The sequence below is a fragment of the Kogia breviceps genome, chromosome 8 (assembly GCF_026419965.1).
Source record: "Kogia breviceps isolate mKogBre1 chromosome 8, mKogBre1 haplotype 1, whole genome shotgun sequence".
Taxonomy (NCBI): Eukaryota; Metazoa; Chordata; class Mammalia; order Artiodactyla; family Physeteridae; genus Kogia; species Kogia breviceps.
Window position 1 is genome coordinate 56,572,870 of NC_081317.1, and position 19,791 is coordinate 56,592,660.

The 19,791-nt window shown below is 35.1% G+C and overlaps 1 protein-coding gene across 3 annotated transcripts in view; it reads right to left on the minus strand.

Annotated features, from left to right (window-relative positions):
• Positions 1 to 19,791, minus strand: part of CNTLN (centlein) — a 360,902-nt gene that overhangs the window by 270,796 nt on the left and 70,315 nt on the right. For all 3 annotated transcript variants that reach the window (XM_067041446.1, XM_059071063.2, XM_067041445.1), the window contains exon 3: positions 3,265 to 3,349. In XM_067041446.1, the coding sequence (XP_066897547.1) occupies positions 3,265 to 3,349 (85 nt within the window). The remainder of the gene's footprint in view (positions 1 to 3,264; positions 3,350 to 19,791) is intronic.

Sequence of the window (19,791 nt, forward strand, 5' to 3'; positions counted from 1 at the left end):
GAAAGATAATAGTTTAAGAAGAAAATTAAGATATAATCTGAATGACTAAAAAGATGAAAAAATTAGAATAAATGTATTAAATCTTATCTTCTTGATCTCATGGTGTCCACCTTCAACTAGAATTCTGTTAACTCAATTAAGTCTTCTTGTATTGTGTATTTTAATTTCCTTCTCCACTACTTTCAAATATTTTGCCTAACATTTTTTAAATGCAAAAATTTCTTTCTCTGCACTGTTAAATTTCCTCATTTGTTTCCATTACTTTCTAAGAATTCAGTGATCTCTTAAAATGTCATATAACATTCCAGTTGTGTTGCTTTCTAAAATCACTAAAAACTTAATGATTGCTGAATTTATTATTTTTTCACAAACCCCATGAATTCTGTAACATTTTACATTAACCACCTTTTGCTTCTTGAAACTCTCCTCTCTCGATTCATGACATATGATATTATACTTCTCTCTTTCTACTTCTCTGAACAGTCTTTTCATCTCTTTAACCGAAACTTGTTCTTCCTCTCACCCATTAATAACATCAGCAAATATATAGTTCTTAAAATCCTGTTTAAAGTCTTCCCTCTAACTATAACATTAGATATCTATATATCAAGGAGAAAACTCCTTCCCAAGGATTGGATCCATGCTTTCAATGGTTTGCTTAAAAATCTCTAAATGGAATTCCCACCAATAGCTAAAACACAAATTGTCTAAAAGAAGCTCAGAAGTCATCCTCACAGTAAGTTGTACCTCTTTATAATAACCCTCTTTCTGACAACAACACCACTGCTCTCCTGGATTCTCCAGGCTGAAAATCTAAGAGTCACTTTCAAATTACTGTCAGTTCCTTATGGTTCTAATTTATATATCTTTAACTCTTGCAAAACTAATAGTTCAGGTTCATGTTATTACTCTTATACTATAAAATAATCCTACTTTCTGCTTTTCTTTTTCTAATTGTATAATGGATTATCAGTTTTATTTTCAGAGATTATAATTAACTTAAGTGAATGAAAAGCTTAGATGGATTCCTTTGGCCTATAAATCCAACTACTTCATTCAAGCAATCAAGGCCTTTCCTTAATACAGGTCTAATATAACATTCGTCTTATCTCAGCCTACACTGCTACATATTATCTATGAAACAAACTATAAATTTCAGTATCACCCAAACATACTCTACACTCCCACCTTCAAGAATTTTGCCTGATGTTCACCATCGGCAAATCCTCCTGTAATCTCTACCTATTAAAACCATTTGAATATCTTAAGACCTCTCCACAGAATTTAATCTCTCCTTCCTTCGAATCTTTATAGCATTCTGCTTGTGATTCTCTCCTGGCACTTAAAATACATTGGTTTTATTCAGTTTAAGTCATACATTTAAAAATATTCAAAGAGCATCTATTATAAATCAGGCAATATGGTAAATATTAGATGTTGGGTATACAAGGGTCCCCACCCTCACAGAATCTTAATCTAATGTAGCAGAATATGGTTACTTGCACCTCACTTTTATCCCCACCCTACTGCTCATAGAGACTTAGAAATCATTAAAGGCAAGAAATTTAACTCTGAATTTTCCACAGTACCATCACAAGATAATGTCTACATTTAATACAGCAATTTGTTGAACTAAACTGAAAATATACCCTGTAGAAAGTGACAACCATTATTGCACAAAAGTATACATGGTTTAGGCTAAGAAATTAAAGGCCCTAGAAAACAAACTGGGTGCCTAAAAAATAATTTCTCTCATGGGTATTTAATATTTTATGAGCTAAACGATTCTACTCAAAAAGTAAATAATGAAATAATATCTACCCAAGGAAAAGTAGAAAAAGAATTTAGGAAAGACAAAGGAAAAATATATTGTCATTTAAGAAAGTCAACATTTTTTAAAATGTTATGCTATTACTATCTAGACCTGGTAAACTGAGCATTCCCTAAAGCATTGCAAACTTAATGCCAAAGGATATCAAAAAGAGTGCCAAAATCTATTCTCCCCCACAGAACAGACTTGTGACTGAGGAAGAGACTGCTCAGCCTGGATCTACATTTTCCCAAATCCCCTGAATCTTGCAGTGGCCACGACTGGTTTTTCTCAATGAAATGCTGGTACAAATGATGTTTGCCACTTCCAGGTCTTAACATTGTATCTATTAGACAGCTTAGACTAGCCTAATTAATATACAAGGCATATGGCAATATTTATCTATTTTAAAATTCATTTTGATATTGTTTGATATTCGAGTGGCAAATACTACTGTTTTTTCCCAAAATAAACTAAAAAGTTACTTTTAAAATTTTATCACTATAGCACCAATTATGACATTTTCATAAGGAAAATACAATGCTGGAAAAGGTATAAATTTCAAATTTATATGTCATATAGGAATCTATATTCAACTTTATAACAAGTTTATGTGGATGTAGAAAATGAAAAAATATTTAATCTTTTATCTACATTAACTTCCATTTTTAGTCCTTTAATAAAACAACTTAATAACAATAACCAACCTTAGAAGAAAGTTCTCATGACTGTTTAACTAGCTAGGAAGGGAAATAGAGTAAGAAGTCGGAAGAGCATAGGTGCCAGAAGGAACCTTCATTTAATCTAGAAAATAAAGATAATTTAGCCTATAAAGAGCTACTGTGTATAAAATGAATTTAAATATTATATCATGATATAGGCCATTCTTAAATTTCTTTCACCTTTATTTTTAAGATGTTAATACCTTGAAGATTATTCCTGGAAGCAATGACCACATGGATTTTTGTAGTGGTAATATACTGAGTATATAATTACATATAACTTAAAATATATAGTTATATGTAATTGTATAATGACAATTATAGAATTGCATAATTTGAAAATGCAAGTTTTCAAAAGATCAAATAGAATCATCCCAGTTGTTAAACCTTTTCTAAAAATTAAACCATTTTAAAATTTCTAAGTTTCAGAAGTGAATGATAATTGCTACAAAAAAAAGCAGATTTCAACAAAAAGTGATTGATTGATAGTTACTACTATAAGATCACAATATCATCTTAAGAGTTTTATTGTATAAATAACATAGTCTATTAATTCAGAAAACACAGAATAACTGACTAAAGTACTATAGTAACGTGACTACAGTAGTAGTTTGACATAATGACCCTGATATTCTTTATGAACATTATTGCAAAAAAATTTTTAAATATTTGTAAAAACCTACTACCTGGAACAAATATTATAAATTTAGTATTTTCTGTTGTAACACCAACCTGTTCCAATTCTTGTATTTTAGCATCCTTGACTTGCAGAATTTCTAAAACTTTTCTGTCTTTTGCTTCAGATTTCTGTTTTTCTCTAGAAACAAAAAATATATATATTGAAAGTTTATTAGTCATAATTGGTAGTCAATTCTTTAAATTTTCTCATCCTGATAATGAGTTTCACATTAAAATATAGAAAATTAAATTATCGGAAGTTGACAGCTCTTTCAGAATTAATCAGAAACCATATGGCAAGGGACAACAACTTACAACTGCTGACAACTAAGACAACTTCATACTAAAAAAAAGTTTAGTTTCTATATTTAGATGCATTACAAAACATATTAAAACATATTTAATCTTGATTACAACAGCCACTATATCATAAATTTAAAATAATCAATGAATATGTTAATATGCTCTTGTTAATGTACATGCTTTATATATGCAATTATGTTAAGAATAAAATAGTTATCATTTTTTAAGTAAAAGCCTCAAAAGAGAAAACTAAAGACTTACTAATAACCAACATTAAATAAATGGGGGGGACTTCCCTGGCAGTCCAGTGGTTAAGACTCTGCACTTCCAATGCAGTGCGCACAGGTTCAATCCCTGGTCGGGTAACTAACATCCCACATGCCATGGGGTATGGCCAATAAATAAATAAACAAATGGGGGAGAACTGTTTTGGGTGCTCAGTTATATATTTTTTTAACTTTAAAAATAGGTAAAATAAACAGAAATCTGTACCTAATTCACACATGAATCACAAAGTATACAGGTAGGAAGAAAGAACCCTTACTTAAGAAAGAGTGAGATGAAGCAAAGGAGTTTAGAAGGCACAGGGGATATTAGAATTAAGAGACACCAATCATAAAAGCATGCCACTGCTGGTGACCAAGATGGCAGAGTAGGAAGACCCTGAACTCACCTCCATCCCTGGACAACATGAAAATTACAACTACTTATGAAGCAACTATTTATGAGAGTAAACTGAAGACTAGCAGAAAAGATACTCCACAAATAAAGACATGAAGAAACCACAATAAGATGGTTAGGACGGGTGGAGACACAATATAGTCAGGATCCACACTCCAGGATTGGTGGCCCCCAATTGGAAGGATAATCACAATTTTAGAGGTCTTCTCCAAAGAGCAAGGGATCTGAGTGCCATGTCAAGCTCTCCAGCCCAGATATCCTACACCAAGAAGATGAGACCACAGAACATCTGGCTTTGAAAACCAGTGGGGCTCATGTTCAGAAGAGCTGGAAGCTACAGGCAATGGAGATTCCACTTTTAAAAAGCATGCACAAAATCTCACATAGTCCAAGTTCCAGTGCAGAGGCAGCGGTATGAAAAGAGTCTGGATCAGATCCAGTTGCTAGTCTTGGAGAGCCTCCTGGAGAGGTAGAGGCAACTGGCACCCCCTGGGGGACAGAGATGCTGGTGGCAGCCATTTGGGGGGACTTGTTCTACTGCAATAACACCAGCACTGGCAAGTACCATTCTGGAATCCTCCCTCTACTCTACTAGCACCAGTGGACTTGGCACCCACCTGTGGGCTAGCACCAGCCGTAAATCACCCCAGGCTGCACAGACAGCTGTGCAAGGACCCAGCCCAAGGCTCCCCTGGGCATACAGCCAATGACACAGAAAACCTACCTTTTTCTCCAGCAGGCCTACAGCCACTGCATGAGGCACAGCCTCACAGCCAGTTGGGTCAGGGGCCAGCTCTGCCTAACAACATATCCACAGTAGTTGGCCCCCCACAACAGAAGGGTACATGCTGCCAACATAAGGAGAACCCCTAAAGCACATAGCTCTGGTGATGAGAGGGGAGTGTGCTACTGGACCCCATGGAGTGTCTCCTACATAAGGCTACTTCTCCAAATTGGGAAATGTAACTGACTGACCTAACATACAGAAATAAACATAGATAATAGGGCAAAATGAGGAGACAGAGAAATATGTTCCAAACAAATAACATAAAACCTCAGGGAAAAAAAAAAAAAGAACTAAACAAAGTGGAGATAAATGATCTACCTGAAAAAGAGTTCAGTAATGATCAAAAAGAGGTTCAATGAACTGGGGAGAAAACTGGATGAACACAGTGGAAATTCCAAAAGGAATTTAAAAATATAAAGAAAAACCAAACAAGAGCTGAAAAATACAATAACAAATAAAAGATACAGTAGAAGAAATCAACAGTACATTAGATGATACAGAGTAAAGGATCAGCACCTGGAAGACAGAGTAGTAGAACTCTCCCAAACAGAAAAGAAAAAAAGAATTTTTAAAAAGGAAAATAGTTTAAGAGACCTTTAGAACAACATCAAGCATACTGACATTTGCATATAGGGGTGGCAGAGAGGAAGAGAGAGAGAAAGTAGCAGGGAACTTATTTGAAGAAATAATACCAGAAAAATTCCTTAACCTGGGGAATGAAACAGACATCCAAGGCCAGGAATCAGAGACTCCCCAAAAAGATGAACCCAAAGAGGTCCACACCAAGACACATCATAATTAAAATGGCAAAAATTAAAATAAAAGACTCCTACAAGCAGCAAGAGAAAAAAAAGCAACCTGTTAAGTACACAGGAACAAACATAGGCTATCAGCTGACCTTTCAGCAGAAACTGCAGGCCAGAAGAGAGTTACACGATATATTCGAAGTGATGAAAGGAAAGTCTACAACCAAGAATACTCTACCTGGCAAGGCTATCATTCAGATTTGAAGGAAAGATAGTTTTACAGACAAGCAAAAGCTAAAAGAGTTCAGTACCACTAAAATGGCTTTTCAAGAAAAGTTAAAGGAACTTCCATAAGCAGAAAAAAAAGGCCACAACTAGAAATATGAAAATTATGAAAGAAAAATAATAATGGTGAAGATAAACATACAGTAAAGGTAGTACATCAGTCACTGATAAATCTAGTAGGAAGGTTAAAAGACATAAGTAGTAAAATCATCTATATCCATACTAAATAATTATTATAATATGTAAAGGATACAAAATACAAAAAGAGGTAAAACATGACATCAAAAACATTAAATGTGGGGCTGGGTGGAGTAAAAATGTAGGGTTGTTAGACTGTATTGAACTTAAAGAGATCATCAACTTAAATTAATCACATATATATGGGTTGTTATATATGAACCTCAAGGTAAACACAAATCAAAAACATATATCAGATACACAAACAAAAAGAGAGAAAGGAACCCAAACATAACATTAAAGATAGTCATCAAATCATAAGGGAAGAGAGTAAACAAAAGAACAAGAAGAGAATGAACAAAAAAGACCTACAAAAACAATCCCCAAACAATTAACAAAATGGCAATAAATACATAGCTATTAAATAATTACTTTAAATGTAAATGGACTAAATGCTCCAATCAAAAGTCAAAGAATGGCTAAATGGACACAAAATAAGTTCTATATCTATGCTGCCTACAAGACTCATTTCAGATGTAGATACAGACTAAAAGTGAGGGGATGGAGAAAGGAATTCTATTCAAATGAAAACAAAAACAAAGCTGGGGTAGCAATACTTATATCAGACAAAATAGACTTTAAAGAGTGTAACAAGAGACAAGGAAGGACATTACATAATGATCAAGGGATCAACCCAACAAGAAGATATAATGTAAATATACATGTACTAAGCATAACAGCACCTAAACACATAAAGAAAATATTAAGAAATATAAAGGGAGAAACTGACAGTAACACAATAACAGTAGGGGATTTTAACACAGCACTAGTATCAATGGAAAGATCATACAGACAGAAATCAATAAAGAAACACTGGCCTTAAATGACATGTAGACCGGATGTAATTAATCAATATATACAGAACATTCCATCCCAAACTGACTCATTTAGAAAAAAAGAGAAATGGCCCAAATAGATAAAATCAGAAATGGGAAAAGAGAAGTTAAGACCAGCACCATAAAAATACAAAGGATCATAAAGGTTACTATGGACAATTATATGCCAATAAATTGGACAACCTAAAAGAAGTAGACAAATTCCCAGAAATATACAGACTCCTAAGACTGAATCAGGAAGAAACAGAAAACATGAACAGACCAATTAACAGTAATGGAATTCAATTAGTAATCAAAAAACTCCCCACAAACAAAAGTCCAGGCCCAGGCAGCTTTACAGGTGGATTCTACCGAATATTTAAAGCAGAGTTAACAAATAGGCTTCTCAAACTATTCCAAAAAACTGCAGAGGGAGGAATGCTTCCAAACTCATTCCACAAGGCCAGGATCACCCTGATACCAAAACCAGACAAAGACAAAAAAAGAAAATTAGAGGATTTATTGTTGAAAATCCTCAACAAAATATTAGCAAACCAAATTCAACAATACATTAAAAGGATCATACACTCAACACCTGTTTACAATAAAAACTCTCCAGAATGTGGAAATAGAGGGAACTTACCTCAACATAGTAAAGTCCATATGACAAACCCACAGCCAACATAATACTCAAAGGTAAAGAGCTGGAAGCATTTCCTCTAAGATCAGGAACAAGACAAGGATGCCTACTCTCAGCACTTTATTCAAAATAGTATTAGAAATCCTAGCCACAGCAATCAAGACTAGAAAAATAAATAAATAAAACAAATCCAAATTGGAAAGGAAAAAGTAAAACTGCCACTGTTTGCAGGAGACATGATACTATAGAAAATCCTAAAGAAGCTACAAAAAAAACTATTAGAATAAGTGAATTCAATAAAGTTACAGGACACAAAATCAACATATAGAAATCAGTTGTATTTCTATACACTAACAAGTAACTATCAGAAAGGTAAATTAAGGAAAAATCCCATTTGCAATTGCATCAAAAAGAATAAAATACCTAGGAATAAATCTAACCGAAGAGGTAGAAGACTCATACTATGAAAACTATAAGACACTGATGAAAGAAATTTAACGTGACCCAAATAGATGAAAAGATATACCATGTTCTTGGATTGGAAGAATCAATGTTGTTAAAATGACCATACTACCCAAGGCAATCTACAATGTAATACCTATCAAAATACCAATGGCACTTTTCACAAAACTAGAACAAATAATTCTACAATTTGTATGGAAACACAAAACAACCCTGAATAGCCATAGCAATCTAGAGAAAGAAGAACAAAGCTGAAGGTATCACACTCTGATTTCAAACAATAATACAAAGCTACAGTAATCAAAATAGTATGGTACTGGCACAAAAACAGACACATAGACCAATGGAACAGAATAGAGCCCAAAAATAAACCCACGCTTATATGGTCAATTAATCTATAACAAAGGAGGAAAGAATATGCAATGGGGAAAAGTCAACCTCTTCAATAAATGGTATTGGTAAAACTGGACCTCTACATGCAAAAAAAAAAAATTCTAACTGGACCACTTCATCACACCATAAAAAAAATCTCTTAAAATGGATTAAAGACTTAAATAAAAGACCTGAAACCATAAAACTGCTAGAAGAAAACCTAGGCACTATGTTCTCTGACATCAGTCACAGCATATTTTTTTGGATCTGCCTCCTCAGGCAAGGTAAACAAAAGCAAAATTTAAAAATGGGACTACATCAAACTCAAACACTTTTGCACAATGAAGGAAACAATCAACAAAACAAAAAGGAAGCATACTAAATAGAAGAAGATATTTACAAACAGTATATCTGATGATAAGGGGTTAATATCCAAAATATACAAAGAATTCATATAACTCAACACCAAAAAAAAAAGATAAAAATGGGCAGATGACCTGAATAGACATTTTTCAAAAGAAGACATATAGATGGCTAACAGACACATGAAAAGATGCTCATCATCGCTAATCATAAGGGAAATGCAAAATTAAAACCACAATGACGTACCACCTCACACCTGTCAGAATAGCAATCATCAAAAAGACAACAAATAGGGGCTTCCCTGGTGGCGCAGTGGTTGAGAGTCCGCCTGCCAATGCAGGGGATACGGGTTCGTGCCCCGGTCTGGGAGGATCCCACGTGCCGTGGAGCCACTGGGCCCGTGAGCCATGGCCGCTGAGCCTGCACGTCCAGAGCCGGTGCTCCGCAATAGGAGGGACCACAGCAGTGAGAGGCCCGAGTACCGCAAGAAAAAAAGAAAAAAAAAAGACAACAAATAGCAAGTATTGGTGAGGATGTGCACTGTTGGTGGGGATGTAAACTGGTGAAGCCACTATGAAAAACAGTATGGAGGTTCCTCAAAAAATTAAAAAAGTTTAAAATAGAACTGCCATAATGATCCAGCAATTTCACTTCTGGGTATTTACCCAAAGAAAACAAAGACACTAGTTCAAAAAGATATAAGTGTACTAATGATCATTGTAGCATTATTCACAATAGCCAAGGTATGGAAGCAACCTAAGTGCCCATCAGTAGATGAATGGATAAAGATGTGGTATATATACACAATGGCATATTTCTTAGGTATAATAAAGTGAAACCTTGCCATTTGCAACAACATGAATGGATCTAGGAGGAATTATGCTAAATGAAATAAGTCAGAGAAAGACAAATACCATATGAATTCACTTATATGCGACATCTGAAAAACAGAAGAAAAAAAAAAAAAAAAAACACAGGGCTTCCCTGGTGGCGCAGTGGTTGGGAGTCCGCCTGCCAATGCAGGGGATGCGGGTTCATGCCCTGGTCTAGGAAGATCCCACATGCCGCGGAGCAGCTGGGCCCATGAGCCATGGCCACTGGCCTGTGCGTCCGGAGCCTGTGCTCCGCGGCGGGAGAGGCCACAGCAGTGAGAGGCCCGCATACCAAAAAAAAGAAAACACAAACAGAACAAGACAGAAGAAGACTCATAGATACAGAGAACAAATGGGTAGTTGCCAGAGAAGGAGGGGAGGGAAATAGGTGAATTGGATTAAGAGATACAAACCTCCAGTTATAAAATAAATAAACCACAGGGATGCAACATACTGGATAAGGAATAGGGTAAATAAGAGTGTAATAATCTTGCATGGGGACAGTTGATTACTAGACTTACCATGATCATTCCATAATGTATATAAATATTAAATCACTATGTAGTCCACCTGAAACTAATATATTATATGTCAAGTATATTTCAATTAAAAAAACAAAAAAAGCACACCACTAGTTAAAGGAGATAGATGCAGATGGTATAATAATACATTAAAAAATTTTAAATTAGACTTCCAGTAAGTTAGCATAGTAAGCTCACACTTTGAGGCTCTTCTATATTCTCTAAATTATAGTATTAATAGAAAAACATAAAGGAAAAAAATTAAGGAGACACAGTCACATCTGAGGATCACAAACTAAACAGAAGTACAATGCTATGAATGGGGATGAAGCTGCTGTCCACTGTCCAGATCCAGATGCAGGCTAAAAAAATTAAGGACACAGTCACATCTGAGGATCACAAACTAAACAGAAGTACAATGCTATGAATGGGGATGAAGCTGCTGTCCGCTGTCCAGATCCAGATGCAGGCTAAGGTGGAAAGGAGGCTGGCTCCTGGAGACAACAGGGAATAAACATGTCCTGCTCAATAAGTAGAAGCATAGTCAGGCCCATTGTTTCAGAGACTCGGGTGGAACTCCCATCACCTGAAAGAAGGCTGAAAAAACTTCTGCCCATCCTTGCCTGGAATTAAGGCTTAAATTAAAGTCTATAAAGGCAAAAGTTTATAGATACAGCATCCAATCACAAGCTGAGCCAAAGCACCCCACAGCTCATGTAGTAAGTATAGTAAATCCTCTGTTGTACTGTTGGCTAAGAGCCCCAAACTACCAATATGAAACCTATTTCAGGATGGGGGGTTGCGGTGAGGGTGACAATTTAGTGACAAGAACAAAATTTCTAGAGAAAAAAGCATTAGAAAAGGAGGAGTAGTGGGGAAAGAGGAGGATGAGAACCATAACAGCAACCCTCCCACACAAGATGTGACCACAGACAAAAAATCCAAAACACATTATGAAAAAACATGCTCTACACACAAACACAACACATGCACACACTAACGCAATAATGTGAAGCAATCATTCTAGACAAAATGAAAACATTAAAACACTCTGAAAACGATTTTAAAATAAGTATCTTTAAAGACACAAAATAATGACTAAATTATAAACAAAAACAAGAAATAAAACAAAAACAAGTAGATCTAAATAATCTGTTAGAAACCTTGAAAATACGGGACTTCCCTGGTGGCACAGTGGTTAAGAATTCACCTGCCAATGCAGGGGACACGGGTTCGAGTCCTGGTCCAGGAAGATCCCACATGCCGCAGAGCAACTAAGCTCGTGCACCACAACTACTGAGCCTGCACTCTAGAGCCCACAAGCCACAACCACTGAGGCTGTGTGCCACAACCACTGAGCCTGCGTGCCACAACTACTGAAGTGCACGTGCCTAGAGCCCGTACTCCGCAACACGAGAAGCCACTGAAACGAGAAGCCAGTGCACCACAATGAAGAGTAGCCCCAGCTCGCCACAACTAGATAAAGCCCTCAACAACAAAGACCCAACGCAGCCAAAAATAAAATAAATTTTTAAAAAGTAGAACTTCTTTTAAAAAAAAAACGTTGAAAATAAAAATTATGATCAACAAATCAAAAAACAATTAAATGGGCTAAGCTCAAAATAGATGCAAAAAGAGAAGTAGTGAAAAGGAGGATATTAATGAGGGATTTATCCAGAATACTGCATAGAAAAACAATGAGATGAAAAATATGAAACCTCAGTTAAGACATGTAGGTTTTAACTGGGATACTCCAACATATGCCTAAAGAGTTGTAGAAGTAGATAATAGTGGGATAAAAGATAAAGCAATATTTTTAGGAGATAAATGCTGAGAATGTTACAGAAATAGAGTTCTCAGACTAAAAGAGTACCTAACAAAATAAATACCACTCCCCAAATCCATATCTACATTCCTTCAGAATTTACTGAGCACTCAGTATATGACAGGCACTCTCTTAGGGACCAGGGATACTGCAGTGAACAAAATAAGCCAAGTGGCTGCCTTCATGGAATTAACATTCTAGTTTATGGATATTGAAAATAAATGATATATAAGTGAATATATAATATGTTAATTGGCTATAAGAATAATAAGGACAGTGAACTAGGGTTAACAGAGAAAGAGATGCCTAGCTTTAGAGAACTGGGGAGTAAAAGGAAGGTTGCATGTTGCTACTGAATAATTAACAAATAACTGTCCTTAAAGGTAGTATTTGGGTAGAGACTTAAAGGAAGGAAGTGAGAGACATAGAGCTCTCACAGAAGAGTTTTCCAAGCCACGGGACTGGTAACAATTGCAAAGCACTGAGGCAAGAGCATAACTCAAAGAACAGCAAATGTAAACTGACTCTAGTCCCTCATGCAAGCACATGCCCTAGAGATAGCAGCTTGCAGAGTCACAAGTAAATTTAAGTCCCTGATATGACTTCCCCAATAGCCCTTGATCAGTGGTCTCCCCTGCCTTCCAATGCTTTCCCTTATGTGCCCCTTAGATAAGACACCCTGTGGGGTTTACCTGAAAGTACTACACCCATAAACCTTAATAAAGGCATGTGCCCCAGGTCTGTCCTTCTCTGTCTGCACTGTGCCTTGATCTCCCCGTGTTGTCCCTTGAAGCATGCCAAGTACTTCCTCCAGGACCTTTGAGTAATAAATTTTTCTATTTCAATTTCTCTTCTGGTCTGTTGCTGAACCATGGCTCACCATCCACAACCCTGTGCTCTACTTAACAAGTATTAATTTAACAAATTTATAACAGCTACCAGCTGAGAGTGAGAATGAGAAACAAAGTGTTAGAAGTTGGGAATTCCCTGGTGGTCCGATGGTTAGGACTCAGCACTCTCACTGCTGAGGCTGTGAGTTCAATCCGTAGTTGGGGAACTAAAATCCCATAAGCCATATGACGTGGCCAAAAAAAATTTTTTTTAAAGATTAAAAAAGAAGTTGACAAGTGAGTAAGCATAAAATAGTCTCCTAGGATATTGGGATAGTAAGTGAGCCAGAAAACCCCCCCCCAAAAAAAAGGACGACTACCAGGCAGCATTAAAGCACTGAGGTTAATGGTCATAAATTTACATAAGACCAGTCATCATGGTTCAAAGTTTTTCTCTAGCCATGGTCAGCCCTCTGGATGTAGGCACACAGTAGATGGAGAGTTGGAATAAACAACGTTTGAAATTTCACAAACATGTTATGACTACTATTTTTACTGTTTGCACTTTATCTTGCTTTATTATTTTATTTCCTCTTTACCAAGCATTATCAGAACATTTAATGCATGATCACAATCCACTGTCTTCAACCAGGCTTTCTTTTTATTTGTGTTTCTTTTATTAACAGTAAGACTATACATACTTTCAGAAATTGTAATGCCTTTTCCCCACTAATTTGCCATTGTCTGTCAATGTATCTACCATTTTATATCTTACTATTTTTACTGATCTATAAAACTATTTTATATATTAAAAATACATATTTTTATCACTTGTCACTAACATACAATTTCAAAATATCACTTGAAGTTTTAATTTACCATTATAAAATCATAACTATTGAAAAAGAATACTACATCCATTTAAGGTACCGTTGACCCATGAACAAGGCAAGTTTGAACTGCATATCCACTTATATATGCGGATGTTTGTCAACAGTAACCACTACAGTACTATAGGGTCCATGGTTGGTTGACTCTGTGGATGCAGAGATACCAAGAATATGGAGGCCAACTATAAATTATACAGGAATTAATCCCCGGTTGCTCAAGGGTCAACTGTATATGGATCAGGAGAAAAATAACTTCAAATCCCAAAGGGCAGGGCATGATTGGGTTTAGCCAAGGACAAAGACCCAGGTTGAGACAGACAAGATATTAATTCCAGTCAGAAACTTCCTCTGCAAATTCCTTCCTGAATATACATGAATCTATTTTTAACTTCCCAGGAATTAGTTTAATTTACAAGGATGAAGTCTTTCTAATCCACTCTTTTGTAACAAGCCTAAAAAATACCAACTCTTGTCAAAGTAAATTCTGGTGGTCCTTTTAAATGAGATAAAAAATTAGACTATAGGCCACAAACCCCAAACAAAAGCATTATTACAGCTTCCAAATTAGCTTGGTACCAGAGCAATTACCTCCTACAACGCAAGTATGTACACAGCTCACACTCTAACCCAGTGCTACTCAGTGTGGGTCACGAAAGAAATAGCATCAGCATCACCTAGGAACTTGTTAGAAATGCACCATCTTCCTCCCACCCTGAAGGTAGAAACTCCAAGGGTACAGCCCAGCAATCTGTGCTTAACAATAAGGTGCTATGGACTGAAAGTGTATTTACAAGACATTTAAAAAATGTTCCTAAAAATAAAGACACTGTCAAGAAGTTGATGATGATCAATGACTGAGACAAACTCCTGTTTAGCTAATTAGAACCACTGATGTGCAATAATGATGTGAGCTAAGAATATCTGCAGACTTCTTTAAGATGAAAAATGAAGTGAAGAGAGGCTGAGGCTGTCAAATTTGTACAAGTTTAAAGCTCCAATCACTTTTCCCAAGAGTACCACCCATTTAAGCATTTAACATTGCTGTACTTAGCCACATGAATTACCATGCTAACTTTCTGCCATTTTTCTAGACTCAAAAATCTTGAGAAATTATTCTAAATCATTAACAAACAAAATTTTATTGTGTTATAGACCATGCCATATATTATATAATATGACAGGATCATACTTTCTGGGTTTGAGCCCATTTTTAATGAGATGTCAAAAATGAAATATTAGAGTCTAAAAGAAACATTTAACCATAAATGAGGCAATGATATTGGTCTGAATTAGACAACAAAGAAAATAAAAAAGCAAAACTGACTGATGATTATTCTTAATTAACAGATAACACTAATGCACAAGATAAACACTGTACTAACATTTTCTTTCATTTAAGAACAGAATCTATTAAAACGTACATTTTAATCTTATTAAGGGCTTTCCATTTAAATGCATTCTCAATTTCCACTATGCATTAGGATTCTAAAACAGTAACACAAAAATGGAAGTTTAGGGAAATGAGAATTATACCATTACAAATTATTTATTATTTTATCCACAAACTGTTTTATAACGATTTTCCTATTTTGAGTATATATAATAAATTACTAGAATGGTATCTATGAATAATGTAATAAAACTCAAAAAAGAGAAAAACCTGAAAACTTAACACAAATATTTTTCAAACATTTATTCCACAGTAAAAACAGCTATACAAAAAACTCTTAATATTCTGAATGAAAACACATTACTAAGTCAACAGATCCTAATACACATAAAACCTCTGGTATAAAATATTTTAAAGGTTCAACTATACTTGAAACATCTATTTTGTCTTAAGATCACAACTTAATTTTTATTACATAATCCAGAATGTCTAACTACTATATTTTGTTTTTCAATATAAAATATATATTTAAACTACAGGTGAAAGCCAAAACCTGTACTAGAAGAGTCAGCCTGAGACATGAAAAATTATTCTTTTTTTCCCTGTTCAATCAGGTAGTTCCAAACTAGAACAAAGGACAGAATTAGGCTATAACATCTGAATCTGAATTTGTAAAATTATGGAATACTGATGAACTCTTTAAACAGAGAATTGATAACTTAACAGAACATAACAGTTTAGATTTGATACATGACTAAATAATAAACCATTGTTTCAGATATCCTTATTCATTTAACATCATTTCTAAGTACACAAAGTTGAAACTCAAAATCTTTTCTATTTTATAGTTAGAAATTAAATGACTCTATTTAATTCCTGATTTTCCTGTTCCTTTTTTAAAACCTCATGTCCAGTTACTTCTGCATATACTCAACATTTATTATCTAAAAAAATCCATAAAAGAATTGGAAAAGATTGTGTATTATATGTCTTTAATAAGTGTGTAAATATTTTTTACCCAGAATTGAGAAGTCTCTTACAGTGTTCAAAAATATCAGCACTTCAGAACAGACTGTTTTAACATCTGCACATCACCAGGGTTGCCCCCAAGGATTTTTAAATGATGCCTGCCTGTGCTGAATAAAGTGCTAACTTGCACCTTGCATTTCAAACTGTGTCCTGAGCAGCCATCCAGTTGGTACAACACCAGCTGAATTCCCACAGGCCACTGTTCACTCAGGCTTGACTGCAATTATCATGTCAATATTTTGTGCTCCGATATGCAGATAGGCACACATGCAAGTTGCATAATACCTCCTTCTCCATGGAATGTTGACTTATGTTCAATGTTCTGGGAATTTTTAATGAAAGCAGACATAAACTTTCATCAAATGAAGACAATCACAATTTTCTCTTAAAATCAAAAATTATATTCCTGTGTCACCTTCTGCCATACATACAAAGGCTAATTTTTTTAAGTAATTATGCTTTACTACAATTTCACAATTCTTTAATTTAAAGGTCTTCATAAAAGTTAAAAGACTATTTGTCAAGCTTCCTGCATGTATAGTAAGAGTTCAAATGTGTTTCTTCGTACTTTATTGCATGTTCTTTCACCTTAAACAGTAGAGTGGCTCCAATTAAACACCTTTATGTTAGTCCCTTTGACCATCTTGCCAGCCACCCACATCGCTGCCTAGGCATTCGTGGCTGTTGCAACAGGAAAAGTGCTCAGCAAAAATATATTTATGCCCTGTGTGGAGCTGCCTAGCAGCACTGCTGCCAGATGGAAGAACTCTGGCAGCTATACTTCTGTGGTCTCCAACCAGCCATGCTACCACCATGCTCCAAAATGCAACCCTTTTGCAGGCTGTGTTCACTTAATACACATGGGACAGTGTACAACTATACAGCAGCTGTGCAACCCATGTGTTTAGGAGTGGAATGGAACAGGAGGGAGGTATTCCCAGGCATGAGATTATATAATATAACCTTATAACAACAGCCTGCTTATTAAGCACCTAAACTTTAACTATAAACATAAATATGAGATAATCTCTCATCTTCTGTGAGGTTAAATCCTTAAACAATAGTATTTCAAGTATATAACATGCATACCTAAATAAACATGCAATAAATACTAAAAATCATCTTACTTTTTAAATTCCTTTTTATGGTTACCATTTTTCAGGACTGAGTTTTCATTTCAAGAAAGAAAAAAAAAAGAGAGAGAAAGAATCCTTGAAAATAGAAGAGCAAAAGAAAACAAGTATTGAGAAGCCTATCACATTATAAGTATAGAATGTTAAAAGGAAAGCAAAACGTGTCTTCAAGATTTATACAAAGATAAGGTGTTTGGATGTAAAAACAACTAGGAAAATAAAGCAATTTCTGTATAGGTTTCATGTGAAAATATAAATGAAAAAGTAAAAAGTATTAATTTTGGTAAAATCTAAACATCTTCAATTTGAGACTTAGATATATTTTTGAATTTGAGTATTCAAATCAAGTACAATATATACTATTTTAAGAATTAAAAGATTTAATATTAAGAATTATTAAACATCAAAAAGGAGTTACTTTTGGAAGCCTATTATTTACAAGATGCTAAATGGCTTTTCTCAAGACTCCAAAAACAAACATAAAACGTATTTAAACTATAACATGAGATAATGATGATGATGATTATAATTACTATATATTGATTAACTCGAAACAACTCATTATTCTCATTTCAAAAAAAAAACTAAAGCATATAAAAGTAATTATTTTGCATTAATTCATACAACAAGCAACTGGTGGAGCCAAGTTTCCAAATCAAATGACCCTGTCTACATAGCTGTGTTCTTAACCAAGAATCATGAAAAATAGTTTCTTCACAGATATGACTTCAATATTAAACAAGTTTCAATGAAAGATGTGTAAATTTTTCTCTAACAGTCTTTACACCTGTTAAATATTGACTCAGATTTTTTATGCATAAAGATAAAAATATTCACCTTCTAGTTTAGAGTGTCTTCTGGAATGTCAGAATTGCCTATGAAGCTGTTTTAAAATGCAGATACCCCAATCTCATCATAAACCTTGATAAATCACAATCTCACAGAGGTCATGAGTAAATTACAGCTCAAAAACCTCTTAAAACAATGAATCTACAACTCAGTAAAGACAATATTGATATAAATGCCTTTTCTCTATTATAACTCCTCAATGATTAATATTAAATGTGGCATTCCTTACACATCCCTGATCAAAGTTTTGAACACTTGAGAGAACTTTTTAAGTATCGATGCCAATTTTGAGTACCTACTACAAGACAAGACTTCTCCAATCCTCAACAAACTCTTTTTTAAATCCTTTTAACAGATGTGGAAACTGAGGCCTAAAGAATTTAAGTAAGGAAGGCATGGAAATAAGTGCAATTTAAACTCTAATCTGTATGATTTCTAAGTCTGTGCTCTCAACCATCTGTTAGAGACTGGAAGTTTGTGTGCCCCCAAACTTCATATGTTGAAATGTAATCCCCAATATGATGGTATCTGGAGGTGTGGAACTGGGAAGTAATTAAGTTATGAGAGTAGAGTCCTCATGAATGGGATTGGTGCCCTCACAGGGCAATGAAGAGACCAGAGCTCTCCTTTCCACATGAGGATATAAGAAGTTGGCACCCTGCAACCCAGAAAAGGACTCTCACCAGAACTTGACCATGATGGTGCCCTGACCTTGTGCTTCCAGTCTTCAGAAAGTGAGAAATAAATATATGTTGTGTAAGCCACCCAGTTTATGGTATTCTATTAAAACAGCCTGAGCTGAGAGACCATCTTTACCGACTGTCGATTTGAAAACTCCTGACGTTAAAATTTAATCTTAAACAGATTTCCAGAAGTTCTGATTTTATATAAATCTTTAATAGATTCATGGGTGAATCTATTCATGGGTGAATCACTCACAATTCATGGGTGAAAAACAAATCTTTAATCACAGAAAAAGTAGTCTTTTAATTTAACAAGCATGACAAATAAAACAAACAAGATGTTGAGACAGAATAAATGCAGGAAAGAGAGCTTGTTTAGTTAATAAAGGAGGTCAGGGAAGATATCTCTAAAATAATTATTACATGTTTTATCACAACCAGATTCCTGAGAAACACTGTTTTTTCTTCCCCTGACCCTCTCTCCCCTCACATAATAAGCAGAATGCTGAGCGCATATTAGGCATTCAGGTAATAATTCTGAATTAAATAAAAAGTTTTTATAAGTACCATTAGGTACACAAACTATACCACAATCTATATAAATCTAGAACTTAAAAACTCATAAAGGGCTTCCCTGGTGGCGCAGTGGTTGAGAATCCGCCTGCCAATGCAGGGAACACGGGTTCGTGCCCCAGTCCGGGAAGATCCCACATGCCGCGGAGCGGCTGGGTCCGTGAGCCATGGCCGCTGAGCCTGCGCGTCCGGAGCCTGTGCTTCGCAACGGGAGAGGCCACAGCAGTGAGAGGCCCGCGTACCACAAAAATAATAATAATAATAATAAAATAAAAATTAAAAACTCATAGAAAAT